The sequence below is a fragment of the Passer montanus genome, unplaced genomic scaffold (assembly GCF_014805655.1).
Source record: "Passer montanus isolate IOZ18808 unplaced genomic scaffold, ASM1480565v1 scaffold1, whole genome shotgun sequence".
In the NCBI taxonomy this organism is placed as follows: domain Eukaryota; kingdom Metazoa; phylum Chordata; class Aves; order Passeriformes; family Passeridae; genus Passer; species Passer montanus.
The window spans coordinates 19007048-19028638 of record NW_024356504.1 but is presented as its reverse complement, the minus strand read 5'-3'; the positions used below and the strand labels follow the sequence as shown (position 1 = coordinate 19028638).

Below are 21591 nucleotides of genomic sequence, written 5' to 3'. Positions count from 1 at the left end.
GACAACGGGAGCCTGAACATTGTTTGTTTAATAGGAACCCCATGACCAGCTTATGTACCAGTTAAATCAACTGCGCTGCCTAATGAAATGCTTCCTTCAGTTTAGAGCCTTACAAACATTTTAATCGACCGCTCTTCATTAAGACTCAAAACCAAAAACAATTTCTCAGCCGCCACAAGGACGAATGAAGGTTTAATGCAGTGCACTAAAACTTCTGAATCGTCCTCACACAGCTCCCCTGGGACATCAGCAGTCATTACCATGGAATATGTTCGCAAGAGAGATTGTTTAAAACACAACTGAGAAAGTGCTTGAGCCAATGCAGATCACAATTTAAAGCTCAACAGGAACAGGGATATAACAAAAGCAGCCTAGACTCTTTTCCTGCACTAATACCCAGGACGTTCTTAAAAAACAGAGATGTAGGAAGAAACAATTATGCTTTTCCCTACACAGATGATTCTTCTGAGACCAGGAACTGGAGGAAAGAGTCTTTCAAACCCAGCAAGAGCTGGATTAGCATCACCAGCTTTGCACACTAATGCATTAAATGACCTACTCTTTCCCACATGGAGAAATTACCAAAATGCAGGTCTCAGTGTGACCTCTTTTTCATTAATATCACTATTCTCACCAGCCTTGTTAAATCCTTATTCTGCTTCCTGCTGCCCCAGCCCAGCCTGCCATGGCACCTCCCAGCCCCAGGCTCTCTCAGGGTGCGGGTGACCCCCAAACACGTGAGCTGTGACTGGTGCAGCACCAAAACTCTCATCCCTCCTGCCCAAAGCCTGGTGCTCTGCCAGTGACTCCTGGACAAAGTGACCCATCTGGGAAGCACAGGCAAGATGGTCACCCTGCTAACATACACCTTGCAAGATCTGTGTTTCCCCTTCCTCTGGAAAAAATCCATCTATTTCTCAGTTTGGTCTGGTACAAGGACCAACCACTGCCACCAAAGCCCTGCTGTTAAGTGGACTTCAGCCTGCACAGCAAGATGTTTGCACCGTGTCTTAAAAAAATATATTCCTCATCTGCTCCAGAGATATGCGCCAGACACAAGTATCCTGTGGGCAGGATCTGTTCGCTGTTAAGTGGACTTCAGCCTGCACAGCAAGATGTTTGCACAGTGTCTTAAAAAAATATATTCCTCATCTGCTCCAGAGACAAGTATCGTGTGGGCAGGATCTGTTTGGGGCCCTGTATCATCAATCCAAAACAAATGCTATGAAATCCTATCTCTTTTTTAATGTCCTCTTTTTCTTTTTGTGATGGAGGTTGCTTAAAATTGCTGCAGGAACTAACCTCTGTTACTCTGAGTTACCCCATGTGCTTGATGTTACAAGAAAAACCCTGCATAAAGGGTCATCAGACAATGACTTTTAAGAACAAGATTTCATCTAATTCTTTCATGGGCCAAATTCAAAATTCAAATTTCACTCAGTCACAGTTAACAGGTTGCCACCAGAAATATGCTTGGCTCAGTGGGCTTAATGAAGGTCATTAAATTCCTTTCTATCCAAGTGGATTTCTCTCTTAATTTGAAATTTATAGCTTAATACCTTAGAGCTCTATTATAGGATAAAAGATACAGAAATAAAAGTCACAACTTTCCTGTATATATTCATGTGAGATAGTTCAAACAGAGCTTCATTTCTAGTACCAGAGATCTTTCTTTTTCCTCCCCAAGAATACCAGTCAGAAAAACAACATCCTGCAAATTCTGGAGCCCAGTAACAGAGACTGCAGACAAATTCCTTTTACTCAATCATCTGTGTATCACTTGAAAAAGGTTAATCCCAGAAACCTGTTTGCCTTTTTACAGAGCGTAATTGCAAACACTGTCAGATCATCAGAAAGGAAGGACAGGCAGGAGGATACTTGTACTCTAAGCTGTAGTCAGGTCATGAAAAAATCAAATGTGTATTCTCCAAAGGAACACAGCCAGGAGTCAGATGGGAGGCTGAGACACCTGTCCTTAAAGTCTCTGCACTCCTAGTGATCCACAAGAGAGATCTGTACAGACATTTCATTACAAAAGGTAGGAAGTGTTCTCTTCTGGGTGTGTTCTGTTATAATCAGACAGTGTCTTTCCCTTTGCAATATTTTATGTTAATTCACCACCGATTTTCAAAGGAATAGTGTAAAAGAGTGAGAGCCAGACAGAGCACATGCTCAGTTGTGAGGTTTGGTTTTGCATTTCTAGTGGCTTTCAGTTAGACTGTTCAGAAAAGCTTGATGAGGACTTGCACAGATGCTTTACAAAATGTTCTGGTGATCCCACCAAATTCAAGCCTTCATCTATTCAGATGTTAGCTGACATATTACTTTCTTTAATCCTTAATTTTAAGGACAATAGGTAGCTTCCATGAACTATGAGTTACATTTATACTCCACCATTACTTATAATAAGACCAAACAGAGTAATTTGCTGTTTCTGTCTATGAAAATGTAACTATGTTTTGATACTTGGCAAAACTCTGCATATTCCTAAAATAGGTGGTAAATACTATTATTAGAAATGTTAAGTTTTGAGTACAGGTACTTTCTGTTCTTAAAATTACTTGTGCTTGTAAAAGCAAAGAATTATGTGCCTTGGTAATTGCAAGCAAAATTCAGCTATTAACCTGCTTTTCTGCAACTGTGTATGTTTACATATTTGAAGCAGACCAGGAGCATCATTAATGTTGATATAAAATGTGCAAGCCTTTGTTCTGGTTGTAGAGAAAGGCAAAAAATTGTGGAAGTCTGGACCAAGGAATTCTGCATGCAACCAGTGCCTAAAGCTACTGGAAGTAGACAAGGGCACAACTCTGAATAGTTAGAAACCATTTGTCATGCTAATCTTTCCAGCACCTCATGAGACCAGCAGGCTCTTTCAGCAGCTACTGCATTTTCCCCTTTAAACTTACTCCTCTTTCTTTATTCCCAGCATCTGTTCTTTCAGTTTAAACAATTTCCTGTTTTCCTAATAGAGGGAGAACTGATTAGACACAGAGCCTATTTGCTGTACACTGGCCAAAATTGTGGACGGGGTGGTTATTTTTATTATTTCTAGCTGCACTTCTGGAGATCTCATTAATTCTGAGGCTCCCTGATACAGCTTTGGTATGTGCAGGAAGAAAACTGAGGCCAAGGGGGAAAGAGATATAAAGGAAATAAAGGCCATGAACACATGGCTGGAGCCAGCCTGCCCCAGACTCACTTGTTCAGAGGTGCTGTGCCAAGAGGCAGCTCCAGCCCAGGAGCAGTGGCAGTGTGCTAGGTGAGAAAACCTGCCCACAGGCAGGCAGAGTGTGCCAGCAAAGCCTTGGGGCTCTGCTGACACAGCCTGGTGGCTTCCAGCTATCAGGGGGAGCTGGTCCACCAGCCACAGCCCAGCACTGTGCCCATCCTGCCCTACCCGGGGTGCAGTTCTGCCCTGAAGCTCACACAATCATGCCAAAAACAGTCTCCATGTCCCCTGCCAGCCTCCAGCCCCTGCACCACCCTGTCTTCATCCCTGCTTCCCTTTTCACAGCCTATTCTTGCAATACTGAAGTTTTATTTCATTTAAGGAAAAGCTCTACAACCTGACACTCAAATGAGGTTTGGGTGGTGTTTCACAGTGCCCTTGAGCGGAGACAAGCCCAGCTGCTGGACCATGCACACAGCAGACACGTCCCCAGCTTCCTGTGAGTCATGCCAGCCAGTGACTGCTCTTACGCAGAGCAGGCTGGTTTTCAGCTTTACCTTTCTGTTAAGTCCCAGAAAATGTGCATGTAAGCAACTGCAGCACTTCTCAGCTGAGGACCAGGACAGGCTCCCTTGGTAGCAGCAGCAGCAGGGCAGGGCCCTGGGAATGCAGCAGGGAGAAGAGGTGCCAGTGGGTCTGAGAAGTGCATGAGGAGCTTGGAGCTCACACTGCAGACAGAGCTGACAGCTGAGGGGATCAAATCTGAGAGGAGCTGAGCTCTCCCCCCTGGGTTTGGATCAGATCCTCTTGCAGGGAAAGTCTGATAGCAGAGTCTGGCCCTACAGCAGTGCTCTGTCCTGGGCGTGTGTCCCACTCCCAGCCTCCGCAGCGGGAGTGCAGGCAGGGAGCGAGGACAAACTACAGCACAGTTTCAGTGCTTTTTCTCCAAACAAACAAAACCACCAAGCCTAACTTGCTCAAGCAACAATGGATCAAATTCTATTTCTCTTAATGCTGAGTGGAAAAAAGAATTTAAAAAGACAGTTCAGGTTGCTGGCTTCCAGTCGGGAGTGGGATGATAGGAACCTTTCCTCCCTGGACATTACTTGTGTTGTGCATGGCCAGAAGTAGGGCCATAGCCAAAACCAGACCTGCTCTGGCCACACTGACCTGAACCAATCCTGATCTATCAGTCTGGAGCATCACCTAAGCCAGGTTGCATGGATGCTGTATGTGGGACACACATTGCTCAGAACAGAACATCCACTAAAGAGGCCACAGACACCACAGAGACAAACAGTATTCACCATTCACTGTGAGTGAAGCCCAGGCTCTCAGGATAATACCAGAGATGTGTTTTGTTCCACATTGATTTTAAAGGATTCTGCCCCCATGGTACTGTGCCATTACACACAATGTCTCCAGTTCACAAGGTAGTAGAGTGTACCAGTACTCACTGGTGGCCTCTTTGCATTTACAGACAAGGATATACAAAAAGAACATGAACTAGTGTGCACTTTGGCAATCATAAAATAACATATCCACAATTTGGGGCATCCTGGGTGTATAGACAGCGTGGCTTCCCCTCATTCTAGGTCTTCAGGCACTGAAAACAGTCCCTCTGTTGTTTAAAAATCTTATTTTTATCCAGAATCTCAAGACAATGATTACCACATAGCAGACGACGCACATGTACAAACATTGATCCATGGACATGGAGTCAGGCTAGTGCTGTGCCCATTCACAGGGACCTGGGAACAAAACTCACCAAGGACTGAACAGCCTTTTACCCACTGACTGCAGGAGCAGCCCAAGCAGCTTTGCACTTACATGATACAAAAGGGAAAACCCAAAACAACCTTAAAGCAGCTGGGCTGCTGCCTACCTTTTCCTGAAGGGAAGAAGCAATCCATCTCCACACTGCTGCGGGAATGGGAAATGCAGAGAGCGCTGCTGGGGACCAGACCCTCCTGAGGTGGGCTCCTCTCCGTGGTCCGGACCAAACACCAGCCTGGCCTCTCGCTGGGCCTCTCCAGCAGCTCCACTGTCTGCCCCACCTGAATGCTCAGCTCGCTGCTGTGGCCCGCTGTAAAGTCCTGGAGCACCACAGTTAGTTCACACCCTCCAGACAACTGCCCAGGTTCAACAGGAAAAAAAAAAAAAAGAATAGATGTTAGCAAGGGTAGGATGAAAGCAATCATCTCTGCATCATATTTACACTGGCAAAGACAGGATTTGTGTTCCTTAGAAGCCAAGTTAATTTGTTTTGTCAAAGTTCAACACGTTGTGCCTCTGGTTTCCTTTACTTCTTATTGATTTTGCTGGGCTGAAGTGAGACACCAAAGCTACCCACCCAGTAACCTTTTGAATGCTAGCTGTGGGGGAGTTTTTGAGCTGTGAATCTTCTAGCTGTGAGTGTCCATCAGAAACCCTGGGGGTTTTTTTGTTGCTTTAATTTCTGGGGTCACCTTCTAGCTTGGCAATAGCCCAGGATGCCTCAGTGCTGTGTTTCATGGTGTGACAACTTCCAGCTCATCCCTCTACAGCAGAAGTGAGACATTCCCACTGGCCACCACTGCAGTGAGGAAACAGCTTCTCTTTTCTTGGAAGACAAGAAATGTACCCTCATCTTCCCAAAGTTGCCCTAGGGACCTCTTGGGAGACTACAAAATCCTGATGGGGCAGATCAGAAGAACTCCTCCCATACTCTCTGATGGAACCCAGAGGTGTAAATATATAAATACAGAGTGATTGATTATATGCTGACTTTCAGGATTTGTACCTAGGAATAAATGTAACATTTTACTTCCGTACTGAGTACTGGAACTGCTGCTTTCCTTCAGCCTCACACCCTGTGACTCTTGAAGAACAACAGTGGTCTGTGTAATCACAGTCTCTGTACAGCCAGGGACTGGGAATATAAGCACTTGTGCTTATATTCCATAAGTGATTTATGGATCTTTAACAAAGATCTTGGGGTTTCTTTAACAGAATCAGATATCAGGGTTGGATTCTTGCATGTCTAAAAGGGTATGAAAATGAATCAAAGTTTTTCTGGCCTGAGGAATCTTTCTTAATGCTCCTCTGCATTTGGATTTCTTGCTGCCTGCCTATTGTTAGGGATCCTCTTTGTCCTGTGTGCTGCATGCTTCCCTGAGGTACACAGGAATCTTTGGGGCTCTTTTTCCAGGGTCAAATTTGATAGAAATTTTGAAAGAAATTAGTTCACTGATTCAAAAGTTCTTAAGATGAGGATAGTAAACAAACATAATACTATAAATTTTATTTTCTTAGGATATGAAGCTAAAACCAAGGATATTATACAATAATTTTGAATGAATGACTTGTAAACCCAACTGAATTTGAAGAAATTTTGTTAGATTCGGAATAACTGTGGTATCAGTAAAAACTGGGGTCTGCTTCTCAGCTTGAATGTGGGTGCCCTTGAGGAGAGTACACAATCTCTACAGACTTCACTCTTGAGCTGGTACAGTCTCAAAATCCCTTCTCTCAGCCCAAGCAGCCCCAGTACACATTCCCAAGGGAACAGCCTGTCTCCCACTCAGTGGCATAGAGGTTTTTGTGTCCAATGCAGATGTGAAAGAAATCCCACTCACAGGGGTGATATTCACAATTACAGAAAGGGGTCAGTGGACAAGGACTGGTTCTCACCTGTCCTGTGTCTCTGCCGTAGACGAAATGCTAGATTTGGGGAAGAAGAAGGAAATATTTCTCTGAAAGATTATTTGTAAGTAAATAGAAACAAACAAACAAAACAAACCATGGCAGCTGTTTGAGGCCGTTCAGACAAAGTGCTGGCATTAATCCTGGTAGAAAGAGCTCAGTGCACTGATGGAAGTGCACAAGAGGTCAGTGTAGCACCTAGCAGGGCAGCTTATCATCAAACCCACCACTCATCATGCTGACAATCTCCCCATAACTGGAGAACAGACATTCACAGGGATTGTAAGAATGAGATACTGCTACGATATTTGCAAGTTTCTTTGCTATGGACTAATTTGAAGAGTAGAAAATCTTCCTGACCCAATATAGTATTTGGTGTGGTGTGGGATATTTAAGACAGGAAGAAAAAAAAATGATTACTTCATGCTAAATACACAGACAAATCTTACCAAAAGTGATGGATTTCTCCTAATTCTTCCATTATTCCATGCTAAGTAAACTTTCTGTCCCCCAAATTATGCTATCTACGATATCTTCTTGAAAAATAATAAAATCTCTCCTTCTTTTAGGGGAAAATGTGAACAAATACTCTGCTCTATCAGCTTCTCTCCCACAGAGCTGTTGAGAGCCTTCATGCCCTGTCCCGGAGCACCACTAGGTGTCCGTGTTTGCCATCTCACAGCAACTGAATTTGATATAAATAATTAACTCTTGCCTGTCTCCGAGGTGCTTATCCAAGAACGAGGTGCAGCGTCTGGGCATGAAGGAGCTGGTTCAGACAGCATCCTCAGACTCATTGCTTTCAATGATATGGGCAGAGGATGTTTCAGAATATTAAAAAAAAATTGTTTTCAGATGGTTCAGATTGAATTTTGAAAAATAAGTCATTTTTATTGTTTAAGATGACACCTGGGAAATTTTGGGACAAACAAGGCACTTCCCAGTGAGCACCAGCCTGGGAAGTGCTGCCCTAAGCAGCTGCCTGCCCTCCTCTCTGGGGGCTGAGGGGCAGCTGACCTAACATCAGTTTATGGCAGGCCTTGCCACCCCTTCCAAAAGAACTAAACAGCTGTGACACCAACAGATGCTTCAATCTGGGCAACACCTGTAAATGCTGTCCCAGAGGAGGCAGGTGTGCTCCGTGACCCTTGGGTACCTTCCAGCTCTGTGTGCCTGTTTGCTTGGATTCATTATAACAGCAATTTCATATAATGAGAACAGGAAGTGATCCTCCCCTGGAGGAGCTCCTGGGCACCTGGTGTGATCAAGTTCTGCCTCAGCACTCAAGATTCTTGCCCTTCCCCACCTTCAGACCATATCTTTGATGTGTGAGGGAGGGAGCTTGCTTCCCTCAGCTCCCTGGAGGCCTGAATATCCCTGAAGGCACATGAATTTATATCATCTGCTGCTCCAGGATCCGCTGCATGGAAATGTGGACCAGGGCTTTCACATGCTCCAGCTGAATGGCTGGAGCCAGTGCTAAAATAACACATTTCCAGAGAAAGAGCCCCTCCTTGGCAGGTGCAATTAAGCAGTTTCCCTTTTACAGGTAGGTGCAGGTGGTAGGTACAAGCAATTAGCTCAGGGAGGGCCCATAGTTCATTTTTAGGTGCCAGTTCCAAAGAACAGAAAAGGTACAGATCATTTTTAGGTGCCAGCTCCAAAGAACAGAACCCTTCCTGTTGCCCAAGGGCTTCCAAGTATTTCCCAGGCCTGTTCCGTGTCTTACATACCACCACACCACAAAGAACATTTTCTTAATAAATTAACCCACAGCAAAGTAATCTCTCTGGAAAATTTATGATATACTAATATATATCTACATTTTGTAAGCCACTGAGGAATAATGCAAATACATCTGATTCCCGATGACAGAAATTATTTCACCTGCAAAGTGATCACTCAAGCTGTTAGTTAGTTACTTAATTTGTTTTTAGAGAACAATTTTCCAACTTCTGAGAAGTATATCATGCTTCCATCTATGCTGCAGCATGGAAATAGGAATACAGATGGACTGCTGGTCTCACACATATTGCATTTGTTTTGGAAAGAAAATAGAGAATGCCCTTGGGGTTGAAATTCACAGGTAAATGGCTTCACATTTTAACATATAATGTTCACCTTTATTATTCCTGTGATTAAAACCACCATTAAAGCCACTGACTGGATACGTTTAGAACCCAGACAGCACTCTAATCTGTATATGGCACAACGAGGCACATTAAAAAAAAACAAACAATGCAACATGCCTTTGCAGAGCACAAGGCATAACTGAAAGATCTGACACAGGGACAGATCAAACAAATTACACAGCAAGCAACAGCCTTAAAATCAGGAAGAAAAGGAAATGGTAGAAGCAAATAGCAAAATGTAATGAGGAAGCAAGAGGGCCCCAAGCTGTCTGGAGTGGCTGTATGTCCTGAGAGAAGCTGGCAGGAGCCCCAGCCCGTCTCCACAGTGCCTGCCATCAGCAAACCATCTCCCATCCTCTGCCTCCACGAGTTCCTGGGCTAGAGAACATCACTGTGCATTCAGTGTGTAAATGTTCTCATCAGGTTATTTTAATCTAGTGATCAAATCTGAGCTAGAGGGGAGCCCTGCCTGTTCACAAGTGTGGGCAGGGACCCAGGCACAGTCCTCGGGAAATCCCCTCTCTGCTGCAGGACATTGCTACAAACCTCAGAGCACTGATGTGAGCAGTTTATGGCAGACACTGACTCTGGGGAATGAGCTCTGTCAGACACCTGAGCCTGTCTGCTCCTGGGAACACCCACCCCAGTGCCCATCAGCTGCAGGAGAGTGAAGTACAAGCAACCAAAATGACCCCAGGCATGGTCACATCCTGCTGTGAGGGTGTCCAGGCTGCTCCTAGAGCAGGAAGGCACTGGTCAGTGCAGGATGACATGGGACTGTCTTTCCCCAGTCACAGTGTGTGTGCATGGCCACTGTGTGCACCTGTTTCATTTTCAGCCACAAAGCAGCAGCAGAGGAAGCAAGGCTGAACACCAGAGGCATATTCATCATCATAGTGCAGATGGAAAACACCTACCAGGTCACAGGCTGTCCTTCCTTCCCTCAAATAAATCCCTAAAATAGATCTGAAGTAGTACTAAATCCACTCCAGGTGAAAGTGAAGTGGGCATGGTTAGCTTTCCAACAGGGAGAGCAGGTATTTGGAAGTGGGTGTCTGAAGTTTGTGTAAGTGTTTTGAAATATGCCAGCACTGCTGTGGAAACCCACACAAGCTGGTTATTTACATCTATTCAAGAGGACACAGAGCTCAGCTACTTTAAACAAAGCATTTTGTGTGCTGCAGCACCATGGCCTAATATAAATTGCTAGTTTTCTGTTGCTTTTAGGCTTTCTGCCTGTCTGGTTCTGGATGAAAGCCAGTTTTGAATAGAAGCATTTAGTCGCCATAAACAGCCTATTTCAAGAGGGTGAGAAAGGCAGTAGGAGCAAGAATGGGATTTGCATTCTTATCAAGAGATTTAAAAAAGTGAATAAAACCATTTACATGTTGGTTCTGTCTGCACCGAAATAAATCCAGGAGCTGTCAATTTAGCTGGGGGACAGACATGAGAAATCTTATCCCCCGTGGAGTTGTTTGTGAAAATTTCTGTACTTTCATAGAGATTTTCTTTTTACTGGGAGGTTAGAGAGTGAGAGATCAAATTCAGAAAAAGCCTTTGAGGAATTTCAGTGCTAGAGAATTGCTTTAGTTGTTTTACTCTATAACAAGCTCTGTTTGGAGTGTGAACTCTGAGTCACCCATGTTTCTCACTCTAAAGGATGCTGAGCCCTGGCAATGCTGGAGGATGCTTTGCTGTCTCTGTTCAGGGCTGTTTCTGGGGAGACAGGCTGTATTTCAGGAGCTGTGGGCTAACCAGGAATAACCTGCTACAGTCAGTAGCATTGCTCTGGACTGAATAGCTCTGAACTGAAAAATCAATGGAAAATGCCTGACTCATCTGAGTCCTTCTTAGTCCTCAGGCCCCATCTTCCATGAAGATGGAGTTGGGGCTTCCCACTCTTTCTGCTTTGTGTGACTGAACAGAGAGGATCTCCTGAAGCTTGAGCTTCAGGAGAAGGTCTGTTTATATTTAGGCGACTAATCAAACACATGGCTGGGAAAATGGTGACATCCAATGGGCCAAATATGCCATCTTTGCTCCTCTCAACAAGGAGATAACAGAGGTATCTGGGTGTGCAGCATTATAAATACAAGCACAGCAAGTTCTTCCAGAGCAGGAAGAAGAGACAGATGGCACGTGGGACATATAAATATGCTAAAGGAAAGGAAATCTGGTGTTATGGTCTCAAATAGCACATACCTTTCCAGCATCTCTTGCTGGAGTTCCTACTAGATGGCCATATCCTGACTCTGCTGGATTTTGGACTCTGGCACATGCTGACATCTGCAGAACAGCTTGAATGGAGCTGTCTGAATTATTTCTGGAGCCTTTTTTCCAGAAAGTAAGACTAAAGTTGATCCAAATGAAACAGCATTTCTAGCTATAAAAAATGCTTTTGAAGATAAAGACAACCAGACCCATTTTGTTTCACACAACAAATTGAACCAGAGCATGCCTGTGTTTGATCTGAAGGTTTCCTCATGGCATTTGGCTCAGAGAGCTGGTACCCAAATTCCATTATTTTCCCTTCCCTGGAGAAGCACAAAATGGAGCAAATATCATCTGTGCTCCTCAGTGACACACAGACAGCACATCTGGCTCCAAAACCCTTTGGTTTTGGAGGGTGAGCAAGGCAGATGGCTGAAACCCTCTGAGGTAAACCCTACCTGCTGTCTTTTGCAGCCACAAGACGTTCTAAACCAACACAGGGTTAATAAAAATGCTAGAACAGACTGAAATCAGGGAGCTGACTAGCTGTTTTCTTTCATGTTTGGCACCATTTTGAACCAAGGATCAAGAGTTCCAGGCACAGATGATTCATCAGACACCAGCTCCTGAGACACTCCTAACAAGTACACAAAATCTGATCATGTATTCTGGTCAGGAACTCTGTGAAACACCTCCAGGTTTAAGCAGCAGAGGAAAGTGTGCACAGTAAATGTCTTTTTTCATAGCTGATGAGTTTAAAATAGAAACCCAGCTGCTGGCATCACATACCTGGTACTGGTGGAAAAGGAGTGTTTGAGTCTGATGGAAGCTTTAGAAACTCAAGGGATAAGAAAATGACCCCTTGCAAAAGGTGGGTTATATGAATATCTGACTTTATCTAAGCAGAGCATTCTGCCCTGAGCAGAATTTTGAGAAGGGAGACCAAAGAATATTCGAGAAATCTTCCTCCTTCCACAGTGCTCCCAGCTGAGTATGACCCTAACTATTTGTTTCTCAGCAAGGAACCTACAGATTCCCTGATATCAACATCAGGAAATAATTAGGTCCTTAATTAACCACCTCAGCTTTTAAATTACACCAAAAGGAAACAGTTACCTGAAGAACTGTAAACAAGGGTTCACAGTAACCAGAGGAGAAATCTCAGATGTCTCTCTTGGGAAGGAAGCAAATGATACAACAGTAAATTTAAAAAAAAGCACAATAAGGCCACCTAAGGATGCTTTAGAACAAAGTAAATCTCAGTTTGTACACTAGATCAGATTTGCTTAATACACATATCTCCAGATTATATTTCCTTTATAATCTGGATAATTATTTTAAACAGGTACATTGCTGTCTGCACAGTTATACTTTTAATGGACTGATGAAAAGTGATAATTTCAATCAATACCCAAGAGATCTCCCTCTCCTTGTCAAGTAAAAAGTAGACATTTCCAAGGCCAGAAGTTGTGGATTGCTTCAAAGCTGTTTTTTTCTGGTTCTACTATAAGAAATGAGGGCTTGAAGGCAGAAAAAGGATAATCTTATATTCTCTTCCTCACCTCTGCCAGCATGTAGTAATCAGGATTTAGTAGCCAAGTACCACTGTGGTTTAGACACAAATAAGACTGATTACATTAGACAGATATCCTCTCCAGTGGCAGCCATGCCCAGCAGACCCTCTGCTGACCTTCACTGACCTGCCCCCAGTGCTCTGGACCCTCCTAAAACATCCCCCCTCCCCTGCAACGAATGCTGGATATCTGAAGGCAGCACAGATGGGGAGCCCAGCACACAGAAACACAAAAGCCTGCCCTCATGCCTGTTAGCATCATAGGAAACCACAGCACTCCTCCTTCAGGGATATTAACCCGCTCAAATGGGTGGGGATCTGCACAGAGAAACCAAAACCATCATGAAGTACTTACAATATCCTCTGATGGTTTTTTTTTGCCCAAATTGATGCATTCACAGAACAGATGTTTGACATAAAACTGGCTTTGTTTTTAATTGGAGGAGATTATTTAAACTGTGTCTAAGCCATATGGCCCTGTAAGCCTGACTCCCCTCTGCCATTGCTGGAGAGACCAGCTTGGCATCCCCCTGTTTCCAAGTCATTTCCTCTTTACAGATTTAATAGCTGCTATTTTTTTTCTTATTATTGGTCCCTAGGTCCCATTACTATAAATCAGAGCCTTAGGCCCAAAATTGATTCAAAGGTGGATTTGGACAAGCTGCTTTGCATGATTTTCAGTACTAGGTTAGTTGAATAGATCATAAAGGGGACTGCAGATGTGAATACAGAAAATGCATTGGGAGGAATGGTGACAGTGAGTGGTGTTCATCTCCAAGCCACTAAAGGAAGACCTGGTTCTGGCTGGCACATTTTCCTGCCCCTTTTCCCTTTGCAAGTGTCACACTGAAGACAGTGAATTTTCAGAGGGATGTAGTACACACTAGATAAACCATGCATGTTACCAAATGACTGATGGAAGGTGCTGGGTGCCAGGCAGGCTTCAGGCTGAAAGAACATGTGATGGCTGAGGGCATCCTAATGATCTGCTCAGCTCAATCTTCCCATTAATCATCACATAAAACCAGGCCACTGCTGCTGCAGAAAGGCTGCAGGGGTGAACTCTGCTTGAAGCAAAGCCAGCTGTGAGTGGGAGAGTTTGCAAAACTGTTGCATACCAATACCCTCAGATGATGTTTGGCACTGATGGAAAAAGAACTTGGGAGAGATGATCACTTGTGTTGGAGTCCTCCCTACTGCTTGCCTTGCCCACTGCACCCTCTGAGCCTTTCCAGCATTGCTGCAGCATCTTCAGCCCGTGATGGGTTGATTCCCAACAGTTAAACCCTGGGGTTTTCACTCCCTTTTCTATAATGCTGCCATTTACTTGATGTGACCTCATTTGCCAAGTGATGTAACAGTGTGCATGATCGAGCCTGGCACGTCGAAGCAGATGTTTCAGTGGACACAGAAACAGCATTATGAAATGAAAATATCGCCTAAAACCTGAGCAGCACCAGAGATTACAATGGCCTTTATGAAGATCAGATTACCTAAAATAGCATTGAAAGGCCTTTGGCTGCAGTCATATGCTTCCCTTCTAAAATGAAAGATTGTTGCTTGTACTACTGTAATGTGACTCCCAAAGGAACCTGCAGGTTTTTAATTTTATAATTTTTGGCCACTCTGTTTGACAGAGTTGACTGAAGCATGCTCAAAGGACACTCCTTCCATAAAATTTTTCTTCTTTAACTCCAATAACAAAAAATGGTTGCATACTTTTTTTTTTGGTGTGCTTTGTTTTCGTTTCTAACAATGTAATAAATTCTATTTCAAAGAATGTAAATCCAAAGAGTTTGATAGTTGATCTCACTTTCTTTGTTTCAACTGAATAGAAATGCTCATTGACTCTGTCATTTACATTTTCTGTCATGTCATATTATCAGGGAAGGCTAAATATGAATCAATGAAATTCAGCACAAACAAGTAGAATATTGAGAGGAGCCTGAAAGAACTTGCTAGGTTCATTTATCAAAGGCTGAGCAGAATAATAAGGTCTATTGATAAGCACATTCCCAGCCCCTACTTAATTTCTTTCCCTGAAGACACTTCCAATAAAATTCTCTGGCTTGTGCAATCACTGTTACATGTAAATTGTTCCTGGACAAATACATTCATTTCTGTTCTTCCTACACTCAATTCAGCTAATATGGAAACCTCAGTTTTCACAGAGAGAGGTCTGTGTTTATCCACATGTGCTCTTTTCTTCCCTAAAACCACATTTCTCTTTTGGTGCTCAACACATGCAGAGGAAGGTGATATGATCTGAGCTTAAAACATCCTCAGGGTATTTGGCAGCGTGTAATGAAAGTGTCCAGGAGAAACAAAAGACTTTGGTAGCTGAGTGTAACATTTTCAGCCTGAGAGCCAAGTACATTTAATGTTTGTCAATAGCATATCCAGTGTGTCTCAAACCATGTGGAGGACACATCCAGTTACAGAGCTGCTGCTGGGAAGGGACAGAGCCTGAAGTCAGTGAAATTCAGTGTGAATTGGACATTGCTTCCCTTGGGTTTCTTTTGCAAATCCTCCATCTTATCCTTAATTGGCAGATATAAAGATATGTGCTTGGGGGAACCACTTTTAATTTTTTGCTAGTAATTGGGAAAAAAAAGATAAACTGTTAGAAATTCTCTCTCAGAAAGACAGTGAATTCAGTGCATTTGAAAGTGGCTCTTAGTTTATTTCAGCTTGAATAGTAAGGGATTTTGTGGCATCCTGGGTTCAGGCGGGCTGGCCAAGAGGAGCCCATGCACTGCGGGACAGAGGCACTGGCAAGGAACAGGGCTGTGGGAGCCCTGGACTGCAGTGATGGAGAGCAGACACAGGGACTTGGGGCTAGGCAAAGGTAAGTGGGGAATACCAGCAGTGATAATCAGGCAGGCTGATAAACAACCTTGTAATGAAACCGAGCAATTCCCTTACACAAATTTAATTCACTTTGAGATCAGGTTCTCAAGATGCATACTGGAGAATCTTAAAATTAAGGAAAAAGCTATTAATCTTTGTTACTCTTGCTTCAACTCCACTTATTACTCTTACATTGACAGCCTGCCTACCATGCTTGTGCCGGTAGCAATTAGCATGGTATTATCCCACCTACTTAACCTGAATATCCAACAGGGCTATTCTTTGGCTGAATAGTTCTTTTTTTCAGTCACAGAATTACACTCCCTTAAAAAATTCTGTTTTATGAATTCAGTATGACTTCATCTATGCTGGAAGACTTTTGGCATAAACATCTGTTTCCTTTCATAAAATAAGAATGATAAATAATAAGTAAGCAATTTCCTTTATCGCAGGCAATACAGTAGCAGAGCAGTGTGTTCAAACCTTATGAATCCCCACCCAATCTAAAGAAGAAACTGCTGAAATGCTCTGTTTGCCAGAATGAGTCCTAAGTGGAGGGAAAACATGCTTGAAGTAGAAAAGAATGAATAAGTCTTTACTGCATGAAATAGGAATTTATTTTTGCATCACCACACCTTACAATATGGTTATGAGATGGTGGCTCTTTCAAGGATAAATTTCTGCAAGAAAACAATGAAAACACAATGTAAACGATCTTCCTGTCTCAGGGTTCACAAGGCCTTAGTAAGTAGTGATCCTATTAAGGGCATGTACTTATTACAGCCTGCACTGTTTCCTTCTCTTCTCTCTGGGTCCCCTTTTTGTCCCTCCAGCAAAAAAAGGACCCTTTATCACACTGCTCTGTATTGTACTGTAACTAATGTCTGGATTGATCCAAGGTGCAGATAAATGAATTTGCCTCTCTCCTATATCAAAGGTATTTTTGTCAGTAATATGCACCATTGAGGCATGGGAAAAGAAACAAAGAGAGTTTGAAAAGAGTCTGAAAAGGCCCTGCAAAAAACAGAGAGAAAACTCAGGGGACACAGTATTCAGAGGCAGGCACACAGAGGGGTTTGGTCACTGGCACATCACTGTCCAGCTGCAGCAACACAGGCCATCTCCTTCCTCCCCTCCTGAGCTGAGAGGCTCCTGGGCTCCCCAAGAACTGCCTTTCCCACTGCCCTGCTCCTGCTGCTCCCCGCAGAGGGCAGGGGCAGAGGGGACACTTGCAGCTGGCTGAGAGGAGGCAGCAGGAGATGTGCCAGTGTCTGAGCCTGGCCCCTTCCCTGGGGGCCAGGCAACCCATCAGTGGGAGTGAGAACTCAGGAAGAGTCTTATTTCAAAATGTCTATAATGCTTTTTTCTAGCCTTCCAGTGAGAATGTCACAAATAAAATTGAATGATACTACAGAGACTTTAGATCACATGAAATACCTTTCTGTCAGGCTGAAATCACCAGTAATGAGTGTAAAGAAAAAATATAGATGAATGTGCAACATTTTCCAAACTGAAGCCAAAGAGAATTACAGTTCTTCACAGATATCTCCTGAGAATTTACCATAATGGCAACAATACTAACATAGCTAAACCTTATTTCTTTCATATGAAGGACAATTTCATCTTCTACAGAAAACAATGTTTATCACCCAATTTTAGTTTTTCTACCTCCTTGAAACTTGGCAGACATTTGACATCATCCATCTCCATTAGGATACCAGGGATCATCAATATTGCCTGTTTGGACAATTATAATCCCAGGCAGTTCCTTTGCAAAAATTTCTACAACTCACTGGCACTACTACATACAGTTGGGTTCTAATTGTACAATAAATATAATTTACACTGGTTGACTGCATTTTCCTTTTCTGAACACTTTATGTCATTTATGCCATTCTTTTTCTCAGCCTTAATTCTACTTTGCAACCCAATATAATTTGACTCATCATTCCTATAATAGGTCTACTTCTTCTCTTTCAAGCTATATAAGAGGAAATATTCTGTATCATGCATACTGGTTAGCAATAACAAGGGCACACTTTAAGAAAATTATCACGTGTTACCACAGACAAGAAATGCAACTAAAGTAAATTCATTCTAGCCATAATAACAGAACCTGCATCAACTGTTGACACAGTGCAAGACTTTAACTGATTTGAAGTCTCCTGCAAACACAACTTCTATGATTTTGCTGGTAAACGTGAATAGTGCAGAAAATATGGACTGCTCTCCCTGTTTACATACTTTTCTCATGAAAAGAAGTAAGCTTATTTCTAAGGAATTGTTAAAGCATTTTTTGATTACTAAAACTGGGAAGGTAGTCACACAAGCAACACTGAAGGAAGCAAAAAGTGATCTAATCTCTCTTTACAAAAGAAAAAGTAGCCAATCAACAACACTGAACACAAAAGCACAGCACCCACCAGAGAAACAGGCAGGAGAATGGTCATTCCAAAAGTGGGCTACAGTGTAATGCTATACATCTACAGCTATATATCTGGCATAATAAATTTGGGTTTCCCTTTTTATAGAAGTCTTTCTAAAAAACTCCTTTGGTAAACACCAGAATAGCCTTTACTCCTAAGCAAAACAAACACACTGAAGGAGTTTGGTGCTGTTCTTTTGAAGTACAAGTCTGCTGTCATCACCCTCTAAAAGGATTCCCAAAACAGGAGGGAATGAATGGCACTGCTTGAGCAATGCCTTTTAGCAGGATTTCTCAATGAGTGAAAGCTCCAGCACTACCTGCCCGTGGTCAGAATCTGCTACAGCCCACAAAAATTGGGACTTGAATAACACTTTTTAAACCTTCACCAAAGTTGTTTAGAATGAGGGACAGAAAATGTAAAAGCCAACATACCTTCCCCTCTGGCAGACCAACAGGTGTGTGCTACATTAACTAACCCAGTCTCTGTGCCACTGCCACCTTGACGTCATTGTTACTGGGTTGACAAAAGGTTTCCATGACAAACTAGAAAGCTGATCTGTTATCTCCTCTTTGGAGGAAATTGAAATGCCCTCTCTCCCATATTCTGCTAGACCCACCCATCTTGTTTTTGGCACAAAGCACAGAGTGAGCTTCTGTGATTGATTTTGATTTCCCTCTGCTCTGAAATAGAGAAACCAACTTGTTTGTTGTTTTTCCCCTAACTTAAACTAGAGGGTGTCACCCTCATCCCATTGCAATCCCAACCACCTCACTCAGAGCATGATCTTCTTTGTAGGCATGTTAACTACCATGCCCAAAAAGAGAACAGATAACAAAGAAAGAGGACAATCTTTAAAGTAATGAACTAAAACATTATTAAGACATTTGATCCTCTTTTTGGCTATAATTTATTACCTCTACTAGCAGGCATGACCCATAATAGTCAGCAGATGTTTGAAACATCTCGTTTTGAACTTTGCCTAGGATTAAAAGAGATCTTGTAGAATTTAAATAGCAGCTGCAGAATGAAATAAGGTTGCCTTTCTTAATGTGACAGAAATGTTCATCCTAGCCTTAAACAAGGAGGACTGTTTTATGTTCTGTAAATACTGAGGAAGCTAAATTTCTGTGCACAGACACCCACACATTATAAATTTTATGTGTCTAATTTGCAGCAGTTGACATGAAATAACCCCAGTGGAAAAGGCTGGCCCAGCTGCCCGAATGCTTCTTAGGTTTTTGCTACAAAACCTGCAGCTCAGCACAAACAGGAGAACAATGGACTATTTTGGCCATCAACATCAGGTTAGCAAATTTGGTGATACAAATTTATTTATTATCATCATTACTATTCTCACAGCACCAAGGGAGAACCCAGCACTCCTCACAGAGGATCATGTTCACAAACAGGAGAACAATGGACTATTTTGGCCATCAACATCAGGTTAGCAAATTTGGTGATAGAAATCATTACTATTCTCACAGCATCAAGGGAGAACCCAGCACTCCTCAGAGAGGATCATGTCCTGGATATGGAAATGAACCCAAACAATCTCCAAGGAGCAATAAAACACACTTCCCAACAGCTGTGCAACCCCAGCAGCCTTTCTGCCATGCTGGCCTCAGCAGGATTCCTACCCTGTGCAGCCACGCAAGGGCACCCTCTATTTAAGTACTGGGATTGATGCTAAATTCAACCTCATGGAAATAGTCCCTGTGGATCCTCTAGGGCTACTTATTCCCCTGCCTCTTGTTGCTACAATGATTAGACTTCAGCCAAAGGCTAATTCACTGACACAGATGGCTAAGCTTCTGAATTAAGGAAGTTAACATACAAACAGCTAATTTAAAAACAAGTTTAAATATCAAAATGAATTACTGTTCCCCTTCAGACTGCATGCATTTCTTCTTTGCTTGACACTTAAAGATTTTTCATTAATTCCCATACTTGCAGGTTTCTCAGTGTTTGCAAACAGAGATCTGATAGGGCAGACATAAGATCCGAAACCGGTTTTGAAAGACCTGCTGTAGTGAACAAAGATGTCCCTAGCCTTTATGCATCTGGTTTGAGTTAATATTTGTATCCCCTTAGAACAAACGAGATTTTTAGCTAAGCTAGGCTTTTCCTAGTACACGTGTTTTAGTAACATAAGGCTGTAATACACTGCTCTCAAACAGATGTGCTTCTGGAGGTTATCCCAAGGAGAACTGCTCACCTTTGGAGGCAGGCAAAGTCTAAACCAAGGATGTTCTATTGTTTTTGGGGAAGACAAAATGCCTTCATTCCCATTAAGATTATTTTAAATCCTGCTGCATGACGGCTGCTTACAGCTAATGTGGCAGTAATATTAAAGATGTTATTACTGAACATGAAAATAGCTAACACTTTTGTAAATCCAATCAACGTATTTAATTCATTGTCCCACTGTGGTTCACAACTCTAAAAGCTCTTCAAAACAGTGCAGGACTTAAAAACATATACTTAACCAAACTCTGCTGCTGTGGAGCAGATCTCAGCATATGCTTAACATCAAGGGCATGTGCTTAATGGGCTCATGAAACACGTCCTGGTTTATGATTCAGCACAAGCAATTTGCAGCTCTGTTTTCATCTTCCTTACAATTAATGTGCCAATGGAATTACAACAGGCCAGTGGCAGGAACTGCAGCTTTGGCCTCCCCAAGGGGCACACTGGGCTGAGAGAGCCCAGCACACAGCACCAGCCTGGGCCAGCCCCAGTGGGGAACCCTGCTCAGGGCGTTCCATTTACAGCCAGAGAATGGGCAAAGGAAAACCACCACAGCCAATTACAAACCATAGCTATTTAGCATGAAGAAACTATGTGCTGGAAGAAGAGCCCCAGGTGTTTTTACTGCAGATTTACTATAACTCCACCACTCCCAGCAGGTGTCAACACTCCTGACTCGGAGAACACACCACCTGTATGTATTTTTTATTTAATTACCATGATTTTCAGAAATGTGCTCTGCGGTGCTCAAAGCACAGTCATTAATCTTCAGTCATCTCTCTGAACAATTTCAACTTTTCTGAGCCTCAAGGCCCTCTATAAAGCAGGGGCTGTATTGTCTGAGCATAGGATTTTATGCAAGGCAGTTGCCATGGCAATGTGACAGAAAGGGCAGAACCCAAACAATATTTGAGCATCAAAGAATTCTAAGCGCAGGGAAAATTCAGAGCTAGATTCTATATTAGAACCATAGGCTGTCCAAACTGCAGATTTTGAAGCTTAGGAAGACTGGATATTGTTATAAGCTCTCTTGGGGATAGCTGTATTCCAGCAATGCATTATCACTGATCTGTTCCCATTATAATCCATCCATTTCACAGAAAACGACATGTTTTGTAGGGGAGTGGAAAAGCAATCTGAAAAGGAACAATTGCACATCTCAGCTTTGGGTAGAGAAAAGAGGAAGAGGGAAGAGGAAAAAAAAGGTTATAATCCAAACTGTATTTCAATAGAAAGCCTGGCTGTTATAAAAATAATAATGGTCTTGGCTAGTCACTTGTTGTGAAATAATGA

General features: G+C 42.8%; 1 protein-coding gene across 10 annotated transcripts in view; it reads right to left on the bottom strand.

Annotated features, from left to right (window-relative positions):
• KALRN (kalirin RhoGEF kinase) overlaps positions 1 to 21591 on the bottom strand; it is a 474406-nt gene that overhangs the window by 89861 nt on the left and 362954 nt on the right. For 7 of the 10 annotated variants that reach the window (XM_039698296.1, XM_039698264.1, XM_039698216.1 and 4 more), the window contains exons 34-35: positions 6845 to 6874; positions 5058 to 5304 (exon numbers count right to left, since the gene is read on the bottom strand). In XM_039698296.1, the coding sequence (XP_039554230.1) occupies positions 5058 to 5304; positions 6845 to 6874 (277 nt within the window). The remainder of the gene's footprint in view (positions 1 to 5057; positions 5305 to 6844; positions 6875 to 21591) is intronic. The other 3 variants (XM_039698235.1, XM_039698246.1, XM_039698256.1) reach the window with 1 other exon arrangement.